The 24,098-nt window shown below is 38.3% G+C and overlaps 1 protein-coding gene across 41 annotated transcripts in view; it reads right to left on the reverse strand.

Moving 5' to 3' along the window:
* Window positions 1-9,577: 9,577 nt before the first annotated feature.
* The window catches only part of dlg2 (discs, large homolog 2 (Drosophila)), a 186,852-nt gene continuing 172,331 nt past the window's right edge, over window positions 9,578-24,098 (reverse strand). For 30 of the 41 annotated variants that reach the window (XM_055017123.1, XM_035951106.2, XM_035951104.2 and 27 more), the window contains 9 exons: window positions 22,565-22,640; window positions 18,956-19,052; window positions 17,220-17,270; window positions 16,039-16,140; window positions 15,519-15,542; window positions 13,559-13,731; window positions 13,176-13,285; window positions 11,813-11,904; window positions 9,578-10,524 (listed from right to left, as the gene is read on the reverse strand). In XM_055017123.1, the coding sequence (XP_054873098.1) occupies window positions 10,418-10,524; window positions 11,813-11,904; window positions 13,176-13,285; window positions 13,559-13,731; window positions 15,519-15,542; window positions 16,039-16,140; window positions 17,220-17,270; window positions 18,956-19,052; window positions 22,565-22,640 (832 nt within the window). In that variant the 3' untranslated portion in view covers window positions 9,578-10,417. Of the gene's footprint in view, window positions 10,525-11,812; window positions 11,905-13,175; window positions 13,286-13,558; window positions 13,732-15,518; window positions 15,543-16,032; window positions 16,141-17,219; window positions 17,271-18,443; window positions 18,490-18,955; window positions 19,053-22,564; window positions 22,641-24,098 lie in introns of those variants that run through there. The other 11 variants (XM_055017144.1, XM_055017129.1, XM_055017124.1 and 8 more) reach the window with 4 other exon arrangements.

Genomic DNA, 24,098 nt, shown 5'->3' on the forward strand with positions numbered 1-24,098 from the left:
CCTGGGCCAGCTGGGATGGACTCCAGGCCATCTGTGACTATACAGTCGCTAAAGCTGTGTATAGGTAATGGATAAATGGATTTGTCAAATGATGACGTTAAAAGTTCCTTATTTTAGTGATATTTCACACTGAAGGAGGAAGAGTATCTCTGATTTGAATGAACCTGTCCGACAGTGACCACATATTTTGTTTACTTTTGTTTGGCATGATCTGTGTGTGTGTTCTTTTTTCAGCTGAGCCTGGACTTGGATAGGATCCGTCTCTGTCTTTCATGTCTGACAGTAGAAATATTCTGCTAATTCATTTATCTCTTTTGAGGGCCAGGTAAAATTTGTATCCATTTTCTGCTGTTAGTTTTTTCTTTTCAAAGTCCTAAATAGGTTTCTTTGCATTACATTATGAATAGTTTTTTCTAGGTATCCTGAAAGCAGTGTCACTGTGAGAATGACCAGAGTGTGTTTGAGAGTGGCAGGTAGTATCAGCCAACTGACACTGGGGACTTCATTATTGGCTCAGCTCTTAGGGTTGAAGTGCTTTCGAAGGGGAATGTGTAGGGGCCTGGGTTTAGAGTTAATAAATAAATTTGACCACTCTCTTTTGAATGTTCTTTATTATTATTTGTATGCCAAGCTTTAAGAGCAAATCTGGGAATCCAAATGAGGGGTCAAAGAAACAGGCCAGGCATTTAGATAAATTTAACACAATACAAATTCAATCAAAATGAAAATTTTGAAAGATTATGCCTGAGTCACAAATAAACAGGTCTGAGGCTAGAACAGGCAGGAGAGTTTAGCTGAGGTTTGGACTTGGGAGCAGAGTAGTGCAGCTAGAGGCAGGCGTATGCAGAGGAACTTAACTGAGGCTGGAGCAGGCAGGAAATTTAGGCACAGACAAGACTGGGGAGTAGAGCTTAAGCCAACTGGAGTTTTGCAGAAGCAAGGCCAGTGAATGAGTCCAGAAAAGCTTGTCTGTGTTGATCCAATCACCCAGGTAATGGTAATTCTAAGTGCTTCAGTAGAAAGCAACTGGACTTCTTTGTGCTTCTTGAATATTTTTCACCTCCTCAGTTCTAACTGAATTGTTGGGAGTCACAGGTATTTGTTTTCACCCTCAAATGGCATGGCTCATGGTCTTTTAACAATTCAAGACCCACATGCCTCGAGGTCGGAATGGTTGTGAAACTGTCACATGAGAGATGAATAAAGTTACTAATAGTGGTGAAATTGTCTGGGGATGTCAGGACTGTGATATAAGTACTTGTTAAGTGGTGTCGTAGAGCCACTCCTCTGTTTCGAGATGGCCGTTCCAGTTAGCATCGATGGCTTGTTTAACCCCTTTCTCAAACCATATGTTTTTCCCTGTCCAGAATATGGACATTGCTGTCCTTTATCCTTTAGATGCAGGTGGACTACTGAGTGTTGTCCTGAGAAGCTGGCTCTCCCGTACTGTGCAATGACTTGTGGAGCTTTTGTTTAGTCTTCCCTATATATAGGTCTGTGCAGTCTTGCTGCACTGGCCTACATATACAGTGTTGCTCAGCTTGTGTTTGAGTGTTTCATCCTCAGGGTGAACCAGTTTCTGTCCAAGTGTTACTGGTTCTGAAGCGCACTGAGATGTTGTGTTTGAAGCAAGTCCTTCAGAGTTTGTCAGACATACAAGCTGCATAAGGGATGACAATGTTGTTGCACCTGTTCTTCTTTTCTTCTCTGTTTCATGCTGGGCTATTTTTTTCTTTATGTAACTCAGTGAAAGCCCATTTGGGATAACCACAGGTTTTAAATGCTTTCTGAACACGTGTGTGCTCCTTTTCTTGTCTCTCTGTCTTATGAAGGACATGATCAGTCCAGTGATAGATTTTAATAAACCCCATCTTATGTTCTAGTGGGTAACGGGAGCCAAACAATAAGTAATGATCTGTGTGTCTTAAACCTCAGTGTACACAGCACAGTCAAAAAGAAGCAGCTTATGTTCCTTGACACCCTGTGAACTTGTTGATGTGTCAGAGAACCATGTTCATACTGTAGGTTTCATTAAGGCCTCTACTTCTTAGGCTTTGGTTTTTGACACAGGTGTCGTTCACATCTAAACCAATGACTGGGCATTGTTCTGTTAAAGACTCAGTGCACTGGTTTCCATTTCCTCCATGTAGTGATTAGCCATAATGGTGATACTGTAGAACCCATGGTACAGCTATGATTTTGTCTCTGGAAACACTTATTGTTCTTGAGATAGGTCCTTGTCAGGCAGAGATCAAGCAGGGCAAATGTCTAGCTGTGGCCGAAATTGGTTCAGTTGGTGCAAAGATGATGGCAAGGTGTTTTGCAATGTTATAGGTTTCTGAGTTAATGCTGCTGCTGGTGGTCTGGGTGATGCTCCTTTTTGTTTATGCTTGGAAGCCTGACAGCCTCCCCTTCTTCAACCGATTGAATATGTGTTCGGACAATGACAGATCCTCAGAAATGTGCACTCCCAGGTATTTGAAGCTGCACACCCTCTCTGCAAGTGATCAGTTTATCCTCAGTAGACTGTATTTCCTCAGCTGGCTTCTCCACAATCAGCTGGTCAGGTTTTACCGACGTTCAGCAGCAGGTTGTTAGTCTGACACCAAAGAACAACATTCTCACATAATCCCCTCTCCACCTGTCCAGGTGGGTGAGCTTTTCATACCTGATATTTTTTCTCAGAAGTCTGCCCTTATGATGGTCACTGGTTTCTGTTCTGGGAGATTGCTGTGGTCAGCTCTTAGGTCCACTAGCTACTGAACACTGGTGTTATGTGATGCTTCTTTCTCTCATATGCTCTTCCACTACCTTTCAGTCTCACTTCTGGGTGGGTCTATGTTCATGTTCTGACCCTCCCACTGAGAGTACACTTTGGATGTTTTGGTAGTAAACACCCAGTTTATTCACTGGCTTCTACTTCTCTAGTTAGCCTCTTTAGGCAGGTAGCCAGAGCTGTCAGTCTTTGCTTGGCAGCTTCTAGTGCCTCTGCTATGGACAGTCGGTGGTACTTCCTGAGAAGCCCTTTCTTTTCCACACCTTTCTGAAGCTGAGAGTTGATCTTGGCCTCTAGCTTCCTCCTCAATGGGGGGCATTGCTCTTTGTTATTCATGCTGTTCATCTAATAAATGAGCATCTCTAGAAACACTGTTGCTGTGGCACACATCAGCTGCTTGGTCACAGTGATGGTCATAGAAGGGATAGTTTGTAGGGCTGCACTGACATCTTCCAGCAAACTTTCAGAGGGTATTTTATCACTCAGTGACTCCAGGGATGCCAGCTTTCCAGCCTGTTCATTATCTTCATTCTCAGGTCAGCAGCCCTTGTGTTAAAGCTCTCTGTACTTATTGGGGCTTAGTACTCTCTGATTGTGGGGGGGACAATATATATTTTAATTTTATTTTTCTATGTTGAATATCTTTCAGATACATTTCCCTTTAGTTGTTCCTTCACATAACTAAGACTGCAGAAATGTAAAAAAATAGGCTTCATCAAACATTGATAATAAGGGATTCACACAAGCAAAAATGAAAATTCAGAACCAGTGGACTGAACAACTGCTCCACAAGCACATGGCACAACACAGGAGAGCCAGTGAAGAGAGAAAGTGAAGAAAGCCACCTATATTAAACTGAAACAGCCATCTCTGAACAGAGGTGTGGATTTACAACACTACCTATCAGGCACTTACAACAGTGTTCTGAGATACTTTCACAGGTAGTTTCACAGCCACTCACACCTTTAGGCAAATGAAGGTGGGTCATTAACAGTTCATTAGCCATGTGGTTTAAGGATAGGAATAAATGCTCAGGACTCCCTACAAGTCAGAACAGAATAAACTTCTTGGATGTGGGGTTAAATGTCTTCAAGTGCCAAAAACAGATGTCCAGTTGCCTTCTTAAGAATACCATATCTTAATGACTAAGAATCCACACAGACATATTCTGGTGGAACTGAATATCTGCATGTTGGAGATATTGCAGTAATCACTAATTTAACATTTTAAGGGATTCTACTAACTTTAATTTTGACAAATCCAGTCCAATAAAACAAAGGGATGAGCTTGAAGCTGAGTTTGCAGGTTGCTTGAATGCATGATTTTGGTTTCAACAATTTGTGCCCATGTGCTTAAGGGTGACTGCAGAGGTGGAATTACCACTTCACTGTGAAACACACTAAAGGTTGATAAAGTGGTATATTTCTCTAAACTTTTTTCTTTGCATGTCTAAGTGTTATTCATTAGTGTAAGCTTGTCATCAGTGCAGATTTTCTGACACCATCATACACTGAAATTATGACAATGTTGTACCCTCTCTACCCCCTACCCCCACCTCTACCTCTCTGCTTCTTCTGTCCCTCTCAACCTGCCGGCCAGCAGGCAGATGGGTCCCCCCACATAAAGAGCCAGATTCTGCTCAAGGTTTCTTCCCTGTTAAAAGGGTGTTTTCCTTGCCACTGTCACCTTAGGGCTTGCTCTCGGGGTTCAGACATATGGGTTCTGTAAAGCGTCTTGAGACAATTTGACTGTAATTGGCGCTATATAAATAAAATTGAATTGAATTGAATTGAATTGAATTGAATTGAATTGAATTGAATTGAATTGAATTGAGCTCCCAGTAAACCAAAAGCAGTTTTAATACAAGGCTACAAATATCTTTTTTGAATTTAATAGGACTGTTTTTCATTGAAACTATTTACATTGTAAACACTACAGAAGTGCTATTAACACAGCAGACAGTATAGTAAGACATTTCATGTGGTAGTATCAGCAGACTTTAAGCACTCCATTTAAGATAAAAGATTGAGGGTCTGATAAAAAGGGATACAAGGCATGAGAAATGTTTGCATTGTCATTATAGAAGAAACCCCTGCATTAGTGGTACATTTATGCCCTCTGGTGGGTTGATAATGATACAGCATCTTTGAGTGGGGTCCCAGCTGGCATAGGTTAAAGGCAGGATACAGGTGGCCAGACAATCACAGAGACAGAAAGTGACACACAGCCAAGACACTCACACCAACATGCATGCCTTTAGACAGTAAGAAGAACATCTGGAGGGAACATGCAAACTCCATTCAGAGAGGTCCCTAACCCCAGGATTCAAATCCCTGTGAAACGCCAGTGCTAACCACAGAGTCACTGTGCCGCCCATTCTAATGATCATATACACATTTTCTGTATACTTTCTTCTGACAGCATTTTATTTGTGGTGAAAATGGCCTCACACGGATGCATCATAAAAATATTATGTAGTGTAAGTAGTCTCATACGTGAAGCCATAATCACAATGTAGCAAAAAGGTATAAATTAGGTTAGCAGAAATGTAGAGGAGGCTGCTGCAGGATGTGACGCTGTGATGATCTGCTGGGTGAGTTGGTTCAGGAACAGAGAGACAAGACGACACTTTGGCAGGTTTGCACTGCAAAAATGTGCCGAAGAAAAAATACTAAGTGTTGAAGCTCATATTTATAAAGAAAATGTTTGCGTTGTTGCATTATTGAAGTAAACTTGGGACTACTTTAAGTAAAACATAGAAAACAAAGCCCAACTCAAACTGTAGGAAATGAGCCTTATTAATAGTATGAAAAAGCCCAAGTAAAAATAATCAACTACCAAGCCTATGTAAATATAAGACCATAAGTTTTTAAGCCCCAGTTGCATTCCATTTTGGAGCCAAATTCAAATCAGCATCAAATCGATCGTGGACGTGTTCCTCTCAAAGGGTGGTGTTGAGCTTCACTGTCCAGGAGAGGTCAGAGGCCAGATACCTTTCAAACTTACTTTTAGTTCATTTCATTCAACATACAAATCTAACAGTTAAATATCTATGATGATCACAGATCTGAAATAACATTCAACAGGTGATAAAAAAGATATCAAACACAATATATTTATCTTATATTGTTTCTGAGATAATAAAAGGTGTAAGCATAAGAATTAACTTACAAATTGTGGATTTTCAGGATTTATGAAAGAGCACACGCATATATATTCAGCAACAAGAAAAATAAGACTTGAGAAGTCTATGTCCTTGGGATAAGAGTCTCTGTGTCTATTATTGCAATGAAGAGAGCAGGGGGATGTTTGTGTATCGTGTGTGCTTCTCCACAAACACTTTAGATGTGATGTGTTACTCTTCAGATATGGTTCTGATCCACATGGTATCATAGAATAAGTCCAGATATTGGGATTATCAGTCCAGTGATGCGGAATTTCTTTATTTTGAGGATTTTAAACTGTTAATTGTTGTAAAGACAGTTCTGGGTTTAGGGAAAGAGAAAGGTCAGGAGGTTACAGTGATGGATGCCATCTCCTCCTGTCCAGAAGTGTGGTTTTCTTCACAAGACCCTTATCAGATTCTGGTGGAGGTAGGAGATGTCCTGTTGTCTCAAAGGGGGCTGTGAGCAGTAATTCTGATGTAAACATCCAATATGCAGTTGTTCCATTTAGATGTGAGTTTTGGGTAAGCTGTTTCCAGGAGTGGTTTCCTACCAAATTTACAGCTTTGAGAAAGGATCTCAGGATTATCTGTGTGTTTTTGCTCCTCAGTCCGCTACATATTGAAACTCTGTCATGGAGGCTGTTGTTGTTGGTGAAAATTCAAGAAAATCAACAGATTTAGAAATACAGAAATCACCTGTCCATCAATAATAATGTAACTGTCAAAGTCACTGAGCCACAAGTTTTTTCCCTCAATCTACTGTTTAGTGAACATAATTGAGACTCCAGATCTGTATATTCAGCAGTTTATGCATTGCACTACTAAAATGCTACAAACACATAAATGCATAAAATATAACAGTTTGTTTTCAAACCCTGACTCAGATGAACTGATCCTCAGCAGCAGAGGAGACTCTTGGACTTCCTTTCCTGGGGCGGTTCTCATGTGAACCAGTTTCATTCTAGCTCTTGATGGTGTTTGCGACTGCATTTGGGGATACATTCAAAGTTTTTGCAATTTTCCGGACTGACTGACCTTCAGTTCTTAAAGTAATGATGGACTGTCATTTCTCTTTACTTAGCTGATTGGTTCTTGCCTTAATATGGATTCTAACAGTTGTCAAACAGAGCAGTCAACTGTGTACCAACCTGACTTCTGCACAACACAACTGATGGTTCCAACCCCATTAAGAAGGCAAGAAATTCTACAAATGAACTTTGACAAGGCACATCTGTGAAGTGGAAACCATTTCAGGTGACTACCTCATGACGCTCATCCAGAAAATACCAAGAGTGTGCAAAGCAGTAATCAAAGCAAAGGGTGGCTATTTTGAAGACTCTAAAATACAAAACACATATTGACTTATTTCATACTTTTGTTTACTACATAATCCCATATGTGTTCATCTATACTTTTGATGCCTTCAGTGAGAATCTATAATGTAAATAGTCATGAAAATAAAGAAAAAACATTAAATGAGAAAGTGTGTCCAAAATGTTGACTGGTAGTGTAGAGAGACTGAATGTGCATTAACTCGGTACCCAAGCAAGACTTCGACACAGCTGTGGTGGGTATGAGGTTATGCTACAGACAGATGAAGCTAGCAGGTGAAAGATTTGCAAATGTGTTACCATTTTGTCATCCAACTAACTTATTTCAGACATGCTGACCAGAGACCAATTCTCCAGAGACTGAACAGAGTTTACTTGGTTGTTCTTAATTTGTATAGTAAAACACATTAAATCATATCAGTCTGTAACAAACCTAAAACCTTGGCAAGTCTTGAAAAATCTTATTGTAATTCAGAAAACTTTTGTGTTGATTTCTGTTCTTTCTTTGACAATGGGAACATTATGCATTGACATCCCTTTAGAGACAAAGGCCATTTGTCAAACTAGTTATGAGTGATCACCATCATCCTATGACGATACATTTCCATCTAGGTGGGCGTGGCCTCTCTAAGATGACAATGCATTCATTCATAGGACACGATTTGGAAATTATGCGACAACTTTGCTATGGCCATTGCACTCACCAGGTCACAACCAAAGTTGTGCTGGGTTTGAAATAGACACAAGTCTGATTGAATGATTCCAATCTGCTGACTGATCATGGCTCAGCAGATACCTCCGTTCTTCAGTGGTGGTGTTCTTGAATGTTTTTCTCATGATGTGTCTTCTAGCCAACAAAAAACACTATATGGACATGCTAGCAATGTCAAAAAAAAAAAAAAAAAAATCACCAAATAGGGTCTTTAAGGGAGCCCCTTTTTGTGAGTCAACTGGGAAATGGAACCAGGGATAGAGTCCACAGTTCTCATTTTGTGTTAAATATATTTAAAAGTTTGAAAGTAAAATGAGATTTTATCAGACTGAGTTAGACAAATCAAACTGATATCTTCTATAGTTTTAGTTTTTCCATCTTGGTGTTAGTGTCTCTCTATTGATGCTCAATTGAGAGACTTTGGATTATATCAGCATGAGAAATGTAATTATTTCTGAACCAGAAAGCTGCCACAAGTCAGCGGATCACAATGTGTTGGGTCTTCCCAAGTTGTAATCACTATTACTGGACCTTTCTCATTAGGAGATACTGCCTAATTACCATCCTTTTATTGAGCAAACAGACCGTGTCTTCATCTGTCTTCAGCAGTGTGCTACAGCCCCTTGCTGTCCTCGAGCTGAGAAGCACCTGTTTCACCTCAAACTTCAAATCAATACCTTCTTCAGAGCAAAGCTAAAAACCCACCTTTTCAGTAGTTGAGTTCATTGATGACTCCACAGTGCTGCTGCAGAATATTAATATCTGATAAGTTACTTTTCCTTCCTTACTTCTTATGTTTCCTTTTCTACTAGATAACTTTATATTACCAAAAAATGTGTTGGTCCTTTGTTTTAAATCACGATCACTTAACCCTCATGTTGTCCTGTGGGTCAAAATTGACCCTTTTTAAAGTTTGAAAATGTGGGAAAAAAAATATATTTTCACAGTGAAACTTCTGATGTCCACGTTTTCCACTTTTTGGGAAATCTTTGAACATTTTTTGGTGGAAAAAATAAATGTTAAAAATGTTTCTTAAGAACATTCACAAAAAAATTGAAATAATTCGAAAATTCCCTGGATTTTGGTTGACTTTTTTGTGAATATTCTTAAAGGAAATATTAGAAGTTTTTTACACACACACACGCACACACACGCACGCACACGCACACACACACACACACACACACACACACACACACACACACACACACACACACACATATAATCACTTCAGATATTTTTAGGATTTTTTTTCTAAGATTTTTAGTCATTTTTTGAAAATATTTACAATAATTTTTTGCCAAATTTGGGGGATTTTTTAAAATAAAACTTTTAAGGGAAACTTTTCAGCAATTATTGGAATTTTCTTCCAGAAGGTTTTGCAAATTTTCCTAAACTTGGGGAATTTTTTTGCAGAATTTTTTCAGACAAGGAAACAATATTTTTTGGTGCCTGTAAATGAGGACAACAGGAGGGTTAACCCACTTTCCTGCAATTGCTCTCAAAAGACGTGTGCCAGTAATGAATGCAATCACTACTTCCCCGTTACATTCTCACCCCCAGACGCAACACACTACATCACTCAAATGAGATATGCTCTGTAAATGACCCTTTAATCAAAGTTATATTCTCAATAATAAATGACTGTGTGCTTTTGTGCCCTCTAGCAATTAAGTAGCAAAATATAATGTTACATTTCTGTTGCCTATAGCAGCTCTGTCTCCTTACTCATCATTGTCAATGCAATGGCTAGATGATTAGTGTCTTTCTTGAAATAAAACAAAAAAATTAAACACAAAAGACCCTGGGTGAAAAACCATTTTCCTCACAAATGCTCGTTGTCACGTCACATAAATAAATACAGTCATTTAAGGAAGATATGACAATGAAAACACACACAGAGCAAAGCGATGTCCAGAGTATGCACAGTTGCAAGACCAGAAACAAACTTTGGGCATCGGACATTTGAATTTTTTGCGATTTGCAGTATTAACCGGGTGTGAAAGCGTCACACTTGGAGTACCTTTTCTCCTGTGGCAAAGCAAAGACATCTGCACTGTATATGACTACGTTCCAACATCCCGTTTGAAATCCCACACAGTAACGATGTGGACACATACCCCAATTTTATTTCATTTTCATTACATTTCCTTTCCTTTTTGTTTAAATAATTTTTAAAAAATCAACAAATATACAAACGGTTCATGATTAAAGACCTAAAATTTTCTAACATTATGTGGTTTACATTCAGGAACATTCATGTTGAGTGAAAAAGAAGCAATAACCAAACAAAGAGAAAATAATAATAATATAAAAAAAAAACATATTCACAACAAGTATTTATGAAGACTATTTATCGCCACACAGTTACCTTATGATACAGCTTATTACTAGTTCCTAGCAGTCCAGACTCCTTTTAGGGTGATGAGTTATTATAGTTTCTCCTTCGAGGGGATCCAGATATAAGGTCCTGAATGTTCCTCTATGACCTGTTTGCAGTGGTTATAAATGTCCTCTAAGGTGTCTCCTTGAACCAACGCTGCAAAGCAAAAACTATGTATGAGCTGGGTCATGAACATCAAATTAAGATACAGTCACAATTGCACTTTTTCAATAAACATTCAGTAGCTGTGAAGCCTCACAGCTGTCCGTTTAAAGTGTGTAGTATTGAAGATTTCTGACTTATACTGTAGTGTTAGAATAAGAAACGGCCTGGTAGACTATTTCCATCCATTCTTACGCTAATTATTGCTTGCATTTGGAAGTTTTTAAAAAAACAAAAACAAAAAATAAAACTTCCACCATCAGAAAATTTAGGATGTTTGCCATTATCACATAAAAACTTGACACTTAAGGGCTTTCCATAAGTTTGCCTTCCTCCATAAAATGATTCCACATTTCGATTAGACTGAGAAATGACAAAAGCTGTATAAGAGATGCCTAAAGGGGAATATTAGGTATCTTTAACCCTTAGATGCATAAGTGGGTCACAAATGACCCGGTAAGGCCGTTTTCTTGCAATATCTTTGTGATGAAAAGTTTTTATCATTTCATTTTCCAGCTATTCCTCAGAAAACATGTTTTTGATATCATTCCATTTAGATTTTTAAGTTACCTTTTATACTTTTAAAGAAATTGTAATATTTGTATTACTACCCCAAGCTCTATATCACTGATAATATCATACAAGAGGTGATGGAGGGACAGAGAGTAACAACAGCTGGAGGAAAAGGAAATGGATGTTGACATTCTGCTGTTGCCGTTCTGTGTAATATTCTTCTTTTTCAATTATCAAAATGTTCAAACTCCATTCTAAAGTGAAAAATAAACATATTTCAAGCATGAAATCATTCCTGTGTGGACAAAAATATGATACAAACAATAATAAAAATTCAACTTCTTAACTAAAATGACAAAAATGGCATAAAAACACACTTATGCAGGTCATTTTTGACCCACTTATTGAAGAGTGTAGGGTCCAATCACTCGTGATTGCCTGTTGTATAAGAGGTCATAATTATAGATACCAGAATCATTTTCCAAATGTCAGTCACCAATTGGCTATCTTAAAAAAATCCTTATTATAACTGCAAAATACAGTTATACATGAACTGACATTTCTATAATTTCTACATTTAAAGTCTGGATGAGGAAAATCAGACATTTGCGGTATCTGCATGCAGTCATGTGGGCAAAACCTTCCCATTCTGGAGAGCTTTGAAATCAGCATTTGTGTGATTATGTGGTCTGTACGAGCAGCGTTGAACTGTGAGGCATAAGCTGAATATCAATGGTTCCTTTTGCATTGATGTCTATTAATATCATACCTGTGAAAGATTCACCAAATTCTTGTTCCAGCTTCATAGCCCTGTCAAATGTCTTCCTGGCTTGGTCCTCTGTCAGTCTCTTATTCATGTCCCTGCATAGAGAGACAGGACACAGAACATCACACACACCATTTTCCTTGATTTCTATTTCAACGTTCCAGGTAACAATCTAGTCCCTCTGCACTTAAAAATGCATGAGTGTACTGTACTGCACTGCACCATACTGTTGCTATGTTTGGCTCCTCTCAGTTTGCTGGTCAGAATGATGTCTGAAGGGAGTGTGGCATATAATACGCTGTGTTCACAGCATCTCTTGAAGGAGGACAGTCTTTGAGTTCATCTTAATGCTCAACTTTAAGACATGCACGTGCAAGCATGATTTTTGACATTAAGAATGTTTTGAAACCTCAGTTCAACAAGCAACGAAGTGAGGTATGCAGCTTAAAACTTTCAGCACACATTCATTGACAATGGACTTGCAGTAGGAGAGATCTTGCTTTAAACCTTTGAAAACTTTGGAAAAGGAACCATATTTACATATTTAACCATGCGGTTTTTTATTTTTTATCACAGAAGAATACATTTGTTTTTAGGAATTTTTGCAAAATGCAAGCAAATATAGTTAAAAACAAGGCCCAACTTGCAGCCCATAGTGCAATTCACTGAAAGCATTTATCAGGACAAGAACTGGATTGCTTCAGAACTTGCCTGTGAATGATCAGATATTTTTTCCTGAATTTTAGTGATTTAATGGTAGGTATCGCTCCCTCCAACGCTACATTGCAAAATGCTACTTTTATAAGCAAATTTGGTGCATTTTCAATTCACAACATAAAATATGAGATAAACACCACCCAACGTAACTATATCCATGACAAAACATTTTGTCAGAAAAAAAACAACACTTAGTTCTGATGTTCAAGCAAATACTCCGATAAGATCAGGAGCTCAAAAATGAAAATCTTAATTAAAAAGAAACCAAGTTGGGTTTTTACCTAAATGATCATTGATATGGCCAGCATGTACACGTGCAACTCATGTAAACAATCCTACCCCTAATATGAACATTTAAGCACAAAAATGGTTCAGAACACACTTCGTGTTTTTAGACATTATAAAGTCTGGTTCTGTCAAGGTTTCATCCTCATAGAAGGCACTTTTTCCTGCCACTGTGCTGCTCCTAAGAGAACTGCTGGGTCTTTCTCTATACTGCTGTAAGGCCAAAAACATGAATAAATAAATAAATAGGTTTGTGTACTGTTGCTAAATAAATGGTAAATGGAAGTAGCAGGAACTAGTCTATTGAAGTATAGTAGTGTCAAAGTGTTAAGTGAAAGGAGTAAAACTGAAAATGAATACTCACATTAGAGAATCAATAGACTTCGGTTTTATGAAGATGGCAATGGGATAGAGTTGTGCTACTTGTAGTCTTTTGATGGCATTTCCAGATACATCCAGAATGCAATGTTTACCCTGGGACAGAGGCATGCATTTAGAAGAGATGTACTACACAGAATAACACCAATTCCAATATTAATGCTTCACTGTGCAAAGTTTTTCAAATCTAAAAGTAAATCTCATGTGTTACAATCTGTTCTTTTTGCTTGGTATAGAAATCTAAGCACCTATGCGATGAACAGACCTCACACCTCAAGGCCTGAACTTCAGATTCTTATGTTTACACTTTTGCCTACTTGTAACTTTTTTGCCAACATGCAACTTTTACATGTAGGTGGAGAGTCTCACCCTCTCAGCCACATATTTCACAGACTGGACACTTGTTCCATACAGATTATCATTGTACTGTCCCGCCTCAATGAACTTGTGCTCTTGGATGTCCTTCTCCATTTGCTCTCTGGACATCACAAAGTGATAGTCTCGTCCATCCATCTCATAGTCCCTCTTTGGCCGCGTGGTATCTTTGGGATGAGAAAGAGGAGAATAAGCTCTTAGCAGCCACAACGAGACTAGCAGACACCTGCTGTATTCCTTTCTGATTTCTCACGGAAGAACTCAATAAAGTCTCTAAAACACACAAGGTTTTAAAATCTTCAATACACAAATACTAACACTGCATCTTAGTGTCTAAATGGTGATATCTTGCTTGAATTACCATCAAAAAAAGACAACAAGGTGGAGAAAATGAGGAGCCTCTGTCAAATTCTAATCATATTCTAAATTCTAACAACAACTGGGATGCTCATTTATCTTTAAAGATATCCAGTCACACGTTTAAGCACGTCATGAAATTTGCACAAGTAAGCAAATGGAGACATTACCCATTCATTACCTCTTTATAATAATAATACATGGAAGACATCTGAGGTGGATTCTCCACTTATGTGCTATGGAAACTAAAACTTTGGCAAACAAGGACCTATTAATTAAATATAGCTAGCATACACCATCAGCCACAACGTTAAACCAAATGTCTAATATTGTGTGAGTGCTATGTTCTGCAAAAATTGCTATCAGGCAGGACGTTAGCAGCTGATGCTTTAAGTAGTGGAAGAGAGGGCAGGTCTCCATGTAGTATTTTTTCAACACATTCCAAATGCTGTAAGATCTGGGGAATTTGGAAGCCAAGTCATTTCACTGCGTTCCTTAAACCATTCCTTAATATTGTTTACAGTGTGGCACGGTGCATCATCCTGCTGAAAGAGGCCACTGCCATCAGGGAATACTATCGCCATGAATGGATGTACATAGTCTGCAACAAAGTTTAGGTAGGCACTACATGTCAAAGATGTGCAATGTCAAGTGGCATCCACATTAATGCAAGGACTCAAGGTTTCCTGGTAGTCCATTGCTCAGTGCATCACACTGCCTCCCCTGTCTTGTATTCTTCACACACTGCATCCTGTTGAAATCTCTTCCCCATATAATCGACATGCACACACCGTATCGTACAGATAATGTACAGGAAAACATGATTCAACAGAGCAGGTCTTGTCCTTTCATTACTCCACAAAGGAACACGGCAGAGATATGTGATGATCCACGTATGTTTGTCTATCCGTTTGTCTGTTCGCAACAATACTCAAAAACGGACAAACGGATTTGGATGAAATTTTCGGGGAAGGTCAGAAATGACACAAGGACAAAGTGATTAGATTTTGACAGTGATGCGGCTTATAGTCTGGATCCACGGATTTGTTAAAGATTTCTGTATCATTGCGAGATAGAGGCATGGTGTCACTGTAACTATGACTACAGCAACACTACATCAGCTGCCTGCTGATGATCACATGATTGTGATCCTACTACAAATCGACAGCTGTGGACTTATCGGGACTTATCCGTTGGAAATCATACAACGACTGAGCAGCCTTGGTGGAGCACTGCACTCTGAGTGCTTCTCTTGTTTCACCTGCTAGTGGTTTAAATGTTGTGTCTGATGAGCGTTCTGTCATTACTTAGCAAATTTCACTAGATACCTTTAAAGAAATAAGCTGTCTATAGTATAGCTGTATAGCTGTCTATATAATCTACAATTAGTGCTTCTACAATGTTAGAAAATGCACTTGTTATCAAGATTAAACAAATATATACAGTATAACACTAGTGTCTCTAACACCAACAATCCCTAACGGACTGCACACAAGCTGTAAGGAAAAAAGGAGCGGAAGTATTTAGGGGAACAAATTGCTTCGGACTTCACTTTCAAAATAAAAGGATGGAAGAATCAGCTTATGGGCTCACTTACCTTGGTAACCTGAACTGTTAGCAGCTTTATATGGTTTAAAGGGTAAATTGAAATAAAAGAGATGGATAAATCAAAACATGCAACATAAAAACTTTGCCTGAGTAGGAGTATCATCACACAATGCACAGACAGGTGAGCTGATCCTGTTAAGCTGGTCAAATCAAAAGTCATGCTGAGATAAAAACCTTATCACAGCTAAACAGTTAAAGGTTATTTATCAAATGTTAGTTCATCACTAAGACTGACTCAGCCTCCACACAATGCAACAATGGTTGGATGAGTGGATGATGTTGGTGTACAATGAAAATGCCAGTGAATATGATGATGGCAAACACTGACTAAGTGGCAACAAACACATCAAAATGCACAACTTTTGTTCATTGTCAGCATCACATCATGTCACACAACAACCACAATCAAATAATGCAAAAACTACCTGTAATTTCACTTATTCTCTATTGCACTGTTGTTCATGAAGAATGCAAAATAAATCATTGTTCCGTTTGCTTGACCTACTCACGTGGCACACATGATCCAAACTTCTCTGGGAACTCTGATATCAGATCGTCGTTGATTCTGTCCTTCATCGGTCCGAGAATTATGACAGGTCTGGCATAATTAACTGGAAAAAAGACACAGATTAAGAGCATTTCTTAAATATTTTGTTAAAAGCCACCACATCTGCATCATTTATTGTTTGTTTTCATGAAAGTCAGACATCCATCCACCCATTATCTGGCAGATTTCTAATCTCTGCTGTGTAAACTGGCAGCTCCACCACAATGATTGCTGCCGGTGTTGTTGGACCTCTTGGTTTCACAACAATTCACACCTTGATGCATGCGAGTCCTGATCGTTAACAGGCCATGTGACCTGGAATGACTAAAAATTTTGTAACTCCCCATTAGTCAGTTAAAACTGAAGAGGCCACTTGGATGAGAGGTGAAATGTCTTTAAGAACCTTAAATAGTCCAGTTAATGTCTACTGAGGCTCCTAAGGTTCTCCCTGTGGCTGTGTGGGTTTTCTCTATCCAGTCCAAAGATATGCATAGAAGGTTTATAGGTGAGTATAAACTGGCTGTAGCTGTGAACGTGAGGGTAGATTGTCTGTCACTCTCTCTGTGTTGGCTTTATGTACTGTACAAACCTCCCACCCAATGACAGCTGGGATAGACTCAGCTGTTGATGGATGGATGGATGGATGGACGGATGGATGGATGGATGGATGGATGGATGGATGGATGGATGAATGGATGGATGAGCAGATGACAGTCTGTCTGAAGGATGTGTAGCACTGTATTGAACTGTTGAATAACTATTGAGTAATTGTTTGAAAGATTTGCCTCCATGTTTTTTCCATTTATGTGTTTTTCCAGCTCAGCTGTGCCAAAGTAGTATTTTGTTCTTCCCATGCTTCACCATGCCACTTTACATCTCACCTTGCAATAGAAGTTCTGAATGTGACATACGCGCAAGCTTTTGCAAATATCACAATTACTGTTTTTTCATAACTACTAAAACGTGCTTTAACACTGCAGAGTTCTACTTACTTGTTACAAATAAGTCATGGATGCAGATAGCTCTTAACCTTACCTTTCCTCAGTAGCATTAGACAAATCTAAATGAGCATGACAACTGTAAAATGGAATACATGTTGAGGGCCAGCTTTGATGACACATTGATGGGGAAGTGAGGACTTACTTTCTTGCCGGATCACAGGTTCATATGAGAGAATCACGTCATCTTGACTCCCTGGTGGGATACATCGAAATATTAGAACATATCTCTGCTATTTTGATCACATAAAAGATGACTATTCCCTGCTAACATCCAAATGCATATATGCAGCTCATGCTTCATATTAAATCATACAGCTGACTGTCCCAATCAATCTGTATCAAAGAGTTTAGAAACATTTCAATCATGTTTTAACATCTATTGATATTTTAACCTGAAGTTTTGAATTCCCCACTTTTTCATCTTTCCAAATGAATGAATGAACTGAACTTCTGAACTTCAGCAAGAAAACATCATAAAATATTGCATAAAACTTAACATAATATTGCAAAAATACCTGAGAAAAATATCAGGTAATATAGCTGATTACTAATATTCAAAAAGGACTAAAACATTTTCTCTAAGAGCTAGCAATGCATTACAGCATAACTCTCAAACAAACAGATGTAACTGTGACATGCTCTAAGACTGTACCACGAAGTGAAATGCTGACGGGCAAACACAAAACAATTTAAAAGGTGTAGACCAGTGCCATGCACACATGCATTATCTAAACACAGTGGTCAGAGTGAACTAGCATGCCAGTGTAGTGTAGGAGGTTCCAGCACACAAGAATCACTGATGACTAATCAACCACAGTGCAAAAACCCTTCATGTGGCCTACTGAGCCTGTGCTGCACCCAGACAGATGTGACTGTCACCTTTACAGGCTTAAGCTCCAACTAGCAGCAATGAGAGTGTAAATGGACAATAATTCAAACTGTAAGCCGCTAAAAACAGCAAAAACGGACTACAGAGACAGTAAGACAATCAACCGCTTTTAAAAGTTTCAGTTAAAACAAACAAAACATCTCATCCTTTTCTAACTAAATTTCAATTATTGTCACAGGATTAAGCCTTATTTGCAAACAATAAAGTATAATTTAAAGTTAAAAAAAAAAAAGTCACTTCTTAGGCTTCATAACCACATATCAGACTTTAAACAGACCAAAACCTGAGTGGACAGAGGTTAACACACTGCAGACCAAGAAGCAAGGCAAGTCCAGCAGCCGCAGCATGCAGTGATACAGGCAAGAGACACACGGTCAGACAAATAGTGTGACACACAGGATATTTGTGTGGGAAGAGTGGATTTGTTGGGGAATCATGGTAAACAGAGATGAGGAGATCATTCCTGGACCAACTTACTGAATGTCTTTGTCCCATACCCATCATCACCTAGCCCCAGGATGTCCTATTGACCGTCCAAAGAGAGCCGCAACAGAAGAAAGAGAGGAAGGAGGATAGCCGCAATATAAGCACCATGTGGAGGCAGTGAAAGGAGGAAGTGGTGGGCCCTCAGATCTGTCCCTGTCCAGACAGTGAGTCACCAGCAGAGGGAGCCAAATACAACATGATAGCAGATTGAGATTGAACCTCTGCTATCTCTGAAAGGAAACCAGCTCATACAATATCAACACACCAGAATGAACAGCACTGATTTGGCTTCTCTCCTGCTGACTGGTCAGCATCTGAGACAAAGATGTCCCTGACTGTGATCCAACAGAAACAAGCACAACAAGACAGAGTCATGAACGAGAGGAGTAAAGGCTTGTTTGAAGCCTCTTCACCTGAAACGCACTTGTGACTCCCCGGCTAGTTCTTTGTGTGACCTACACTGACTCTGCATGGAGTTCATGTGTGTCTGTGAGCTTACTTACGGTCTGAATCACTGCCATCCTGTTCACCATCTTTGTTCTTGTAGAATGGGAACTTTCGTGTAAAGATGAAATTCTTTTTACGTTTGTCAGTGAATGACTGTGAAGGGAGAGAAAGCATGGGGCAAACAGGTATCTGTCACGTTCATGCAGACAAAACAACTGCTTGCAAAAAGTGGGATATCAAGAAGTTCTGTTCTTTGAAAAGAGTTCAAAGTAGTTTCATGAGATTTCTTTTCACTCAAGCAGCATATTAACAAATAATATGTGCAGTTTTCTGACTAAAACAAAGCTGTGTTTTATTTCTGGTCAGACCACTTCCAAAAAAATTTAAAGCTGAAACACTGAGTGGATTAGATGATCATCATAAAAATAATCACTAGCATTTTAGAAAATGTTCAAATTTCAGCCATTTATCAAGCTAATAAAAAAGTAAACTACAGTTATGAACAATTAAGGAGTTCATACGTTTGATATGACAAAAGCAGAGAATGTTGACTTCTTTACAGGTTTTCTTAATTTTTTTCTGTCATGGAATATTTTGGACATTTGATTTTAAAAATATAGTCCAAACACAGGTTAATAACTTGTGGTTATAACTTAGGTGGCTAAATTATAAGTATTTGTAAATAATACAGTGCAAATGCTTTTTTGTCCAATCTGGCTATTGCTAAAAGTATTTTATCCATTGTCTATACACTGCTCAATCTTCATTAGGGAGGAGTCTATCCCAGCCCGGGGACTGAAGACAGGGGACACCCTGGACAGGTCACCAGTCTATCACAGGACTATACGGACAAACAATCACATTCACGGACAATTTAGAGTTACCAATTAACCTGAGCATGTTTTTAGACTGTGGGGCTAAGCTGGAGAACCCGGAGAAAACCCACACATGCACAGGGAGAACATGCAAACTCCATGCAGAAAGATCCCAGGAAGGCGGGGACACAAACCGGGGACCTTCTAGCTGCAAGACGAAAGTGCTGACCACCAAGCCTGATCAGCTAAATGTAAATACTGAATCACAATCATAGTGTCACCTACTGGCAACAGAAAGTTATAGACTCTCTATCTCTACAAGCTGCTATGAGTAGGTTCAACAGATCTACCTAAAATTTGTTCAGCTATGTTGTGGGACATTTGTGATGCTAAATGCAACAACTTTTTAGTTTTCATCTTTTGCAGTGGTGACACAGTTTTCACCATGAAAGAGGAAGCAGATTTTGTATGACTAGGAATGTTTGAAAATGCACAAAACAGCGCATGTACGCCAGTAGTTGCAAAAACTGTGTTGTATGGCTCTTTGGCATGTGTGGGATAATGGCTCTATAGTGCCTTTGAAAAAAAAAATTTCCAAGTTGTCACCCCACATTAGATTTCACCTCAATGTATCAAGCTTGGTAGGGACATGTATCATGTGCAGCCTTACAAAAAGCTCTTGGACCCAACACGAAGTCAGCCATTTTGAATTTATTTTAAAATGTTTTCTCATAGTTTTTGATATTTACAAAATAAACCAAAGCAACTTTAGATTAGATCAATGTCACCCAAATCCTTTGCATGCAAAGTTATCAAAATTGTGATTTTTCAGTGAACGCTGTTGGCAGTGGCAACGCAGTGAATTTCAACATTTCACTAAAATAAAACAAAGTTGTTGTAATGTGAATATACAATACTCAGTTTGCTCCAATTTTTGGTAAACATTTTTTTTAAGTATTAAGTGCATGGTACAGTTGTGCCACTGCAGTAAAATCAGTAAGAGAACACAAACTGCTGCTAAGAGATGATTTATCAGAATGGTCAATGGTCAACCAAGAAATACCAAAAAACAGTGACTGTGCTGAAGAAACAAAACTGTGTCAGAAAGCCAACAAATTTAGTGGACCTGCACCAATTCTGTTAAGTGAATCAGTCAAAGATATGAGAAGCTTGTGGTGGCTACTAAATGCATCTAGTTTAGGTAAAAATGGACAAATGACATTAAGCCAAATATTAGCATTGCTCAATGTAGATTTTTGACCCAACAGATTTTGTTATTTTTCCAGAAGACCTGTAAAAAATCCATGAAAGAATTCATGATTGTTTTTGGTGACAAAGATGCATGTATTCCAGTGATTAAATCAGAAAATTCAGAGTTATAGGAGTGACTGGAAACTCACCACTGCCATGATATACATGGTCTTCACACGTGTATGTAAACTTTTGTTCATGCCAGTACTTTTTTTTGCAATAAAACCACTCAAGTGTGGTGTGCATAAACAAAGGAGAGAGGAGCTGGCCATTGCTACCTGTGGTTTTACCTCTGTGTTGATACTGTTGGAAAAGTAAGTCACTCCATCTTTTTAACTTTACAGAGCTGTTTTCATTAGGCCTATTCATTCAGCAAACATAAAAAGTTGATTATGGGAAATCAGATGAACTCTTGTATCCAACACTGTACAATTAGGACAAAAATGTGCCTATTTTACTGTCTGAATTAGTAAAATGTTAACAGGAGCCAATAAACATGTTTGTGAAATCTGCCTGCAGGATTTAAATGAATGTGCTTGTTGTGTTTATCTGGGACAATGAGGTTGTAGGTTGCAGTACTTCTTGACATGCCACAGTTGCATCAGAGCCATTTAAAGTAAAAAATAAGGTGAGAGAAGAGTTACCCTGAACATGCAATGGGAGAAGTAATGTAACAAAGAAAATATGAGGTTTAGCCATAGAAAAGATTCCTATAAGCACACACAAAACATGCAGTGATAGAAAGAAAAGATGGAACTTAAGAAGATGACGCTTCAAATAATGGATATAATGCTCCATCATCATTTGAAAACAACATGTTGCTGCTGTGTAATGTTTGACTCCATGTGGAGTCATGCTCAGATGTGTTAACTGCCCAAATCGTAAATTTAATTTCCTCTTTAAGTTCATGCAAGTTGTTGAATAAATAGGTCTACATTAGGTTTAGCTCAAAGCTTGGTGGAATATACCTGCATTCCTCATGTAGTTCTCTAAATGAAATATCTGGATGAACAGTAAAGTAACACTTTTTGCTAAAAGCATACAATTTACTGAAGCAGAAAGTTTGAGAATTGGAAGGTAAATACTCTTGACAGAAAAATACAACAAGTATAACTCTTTCATTTTATTTACAGGACCCATAATACAAAGACAATGACTCATCTACCTGTTATAAATCAGACTGAATTAACATTGGAAAGAGGGAATCGGCTGTTTTTAATCTTTGTATGAGTTCGAAATTTGGAGCTGCGATGTCACTGGTAGAAATGGAAATGAACAAAGTCACACACACAATTAAACTGACTGATGTGTTCTTCTTAATAAAGGAGATCTGTCTGTCTGCCTGTCTGCCTGTCTGTCTGTCTATCCATGCTACGAATGAACATCAAACTGCAGTGAGAGAAGTACAACTGAAGAACCAAGAAGGCACATGATGACACAGTTAAATCTGGTTACATGGGAAGCAGCACTGTTCCTGTAAAGACTTGAAGGCGATTTTCTTCTTGCACATACTCAGTTCACAGACATATCTGAGCTATGAATCATCAAGGTGATGTAGTGATAGAATTGCCATTTTGCAGCTAGCAACAAGGCACTTACCCCTTTTGAATCAAATGACCCTGGCTTGGCATTGAATTTCACAGTCTTTAGACGCGCCCGCTCTTTTCTCTCCACCCTGCCAAGGAAATAATAATCAGTCAGTCCACCGCGGAGTTGAAATTTAATGGCTTGCGCTGACAGTACACTGAACTATGGAAATTTTTTGAAACTGTGGGGTGAAGACATCTGTCAAACACTTGTACTTGTCTCTTGAAATTCCTTCTCTCCTGTCATCACTATCATATTAATTTGGATGCACTGTGTCAACAAGGGATGGGTACCAAGCCCTGGTGTCAGACGAGCCCCAGGGCAAAATTTCTAAATACTGGAGGAGCGATAAGCTCCAACGTTGTCAGTTCAGTTAATGGTACTAAATGTAGATGTGAAGAACTGATGTGTGTGTGTCTATAATGCACTTTCACTTCCTACATCTAAAATGGAGTTCTGTCTGTCAGAGCTACAGACATATGCTTATATATACACTACCGTTCAAAAGTCTGGAGTCACTTAGAAATGTCCTTATTTTTGAAAGAAAAGCATTTTTTATTCAATGAAGATAACATTAAATGAATCAGAAATACAGTCTAGACATTGTTAATGTGGTAAATGACTATTCTAGCTGGAAACGGCCGAATTTTAATGGAATATCTACATAGAGGTACAGAGGAACATTTCCAGCAACCATCACTCCTGTGTTCTAATGCTACATTGTGTTAGCTAATGGTGTTGAAAGGCTAATTGATGATTAGAAAACCCTTGTGCAGTTATGTTAGCACATGAATAAAAGTGTGAGTTTTCCTGGAAAACATGTAATTGCCTGGGTGACCCCAAATGTTTGAATGATATATATATATATATATATATATATATATATATATATATATATATATATATATATATATATATATATATATATATATATATATATTCGAGCATTATTAACTTGGTTGCCATTCTTGGAATTGCTGATTTGGTAGAAAAAATTCTGCAATGTAACTGACTGAAGATTTTATAGTAAGGGTTGACTGAAAAAGTGAGGTACAAAGAAAAGCTTGCAGAAAGTGAACTGGGATTCCTCTCACACGAATCCTACTCCTACATTGTAACCGAAAGTCCAAAAAATGAGCAGCAGCTTTTAATTCTGATATAATGCTGGACAGCTGACTAAAACATAATGCTAATGTTTTATTTTGTTAGTAAAACCTGTCCACAGTGCTCTGATCATTTAAATCACATTAGTGTCTACATAAATTTTAATTTCTATAACATATGTATGAGAAAATTAAGAAATTTTTTACTATATTCTTAATTTTCTTTTTTTTTCCCTCTTTAAAACAAAACAAATCAACAGAAACTGTTAAAAAAAAAAGTACTGATGAAAATACCATTAAAGTACCAGACCAATAAGCAGTACCGGGAAAAGTAGTAGCATCATTAAAACGTTAATGATGCCCATCCCTAGTGTCAACATATCTGAGGAAAATGAGGGAGGTGATATGCATTGCTCTGTTAGTATATTTAATACACAAACTCA

The sequence above is a fragment of the Amphiprion ocellaris genome, chromosome 14 (genome assembly GCF_022539595.1).
Source record: "Amphiprion ocellaris isolate individual 3 ecotype Okinawa chromosome 14, ASM2253959v1, whole genome shotgun sequence".
NCBI classification, from domain to species: Eukaryota; Metazoa; Chordata; class Actinopteri; family Pomacentridae; genus Amphiprion; species Amphiprion ocellaris.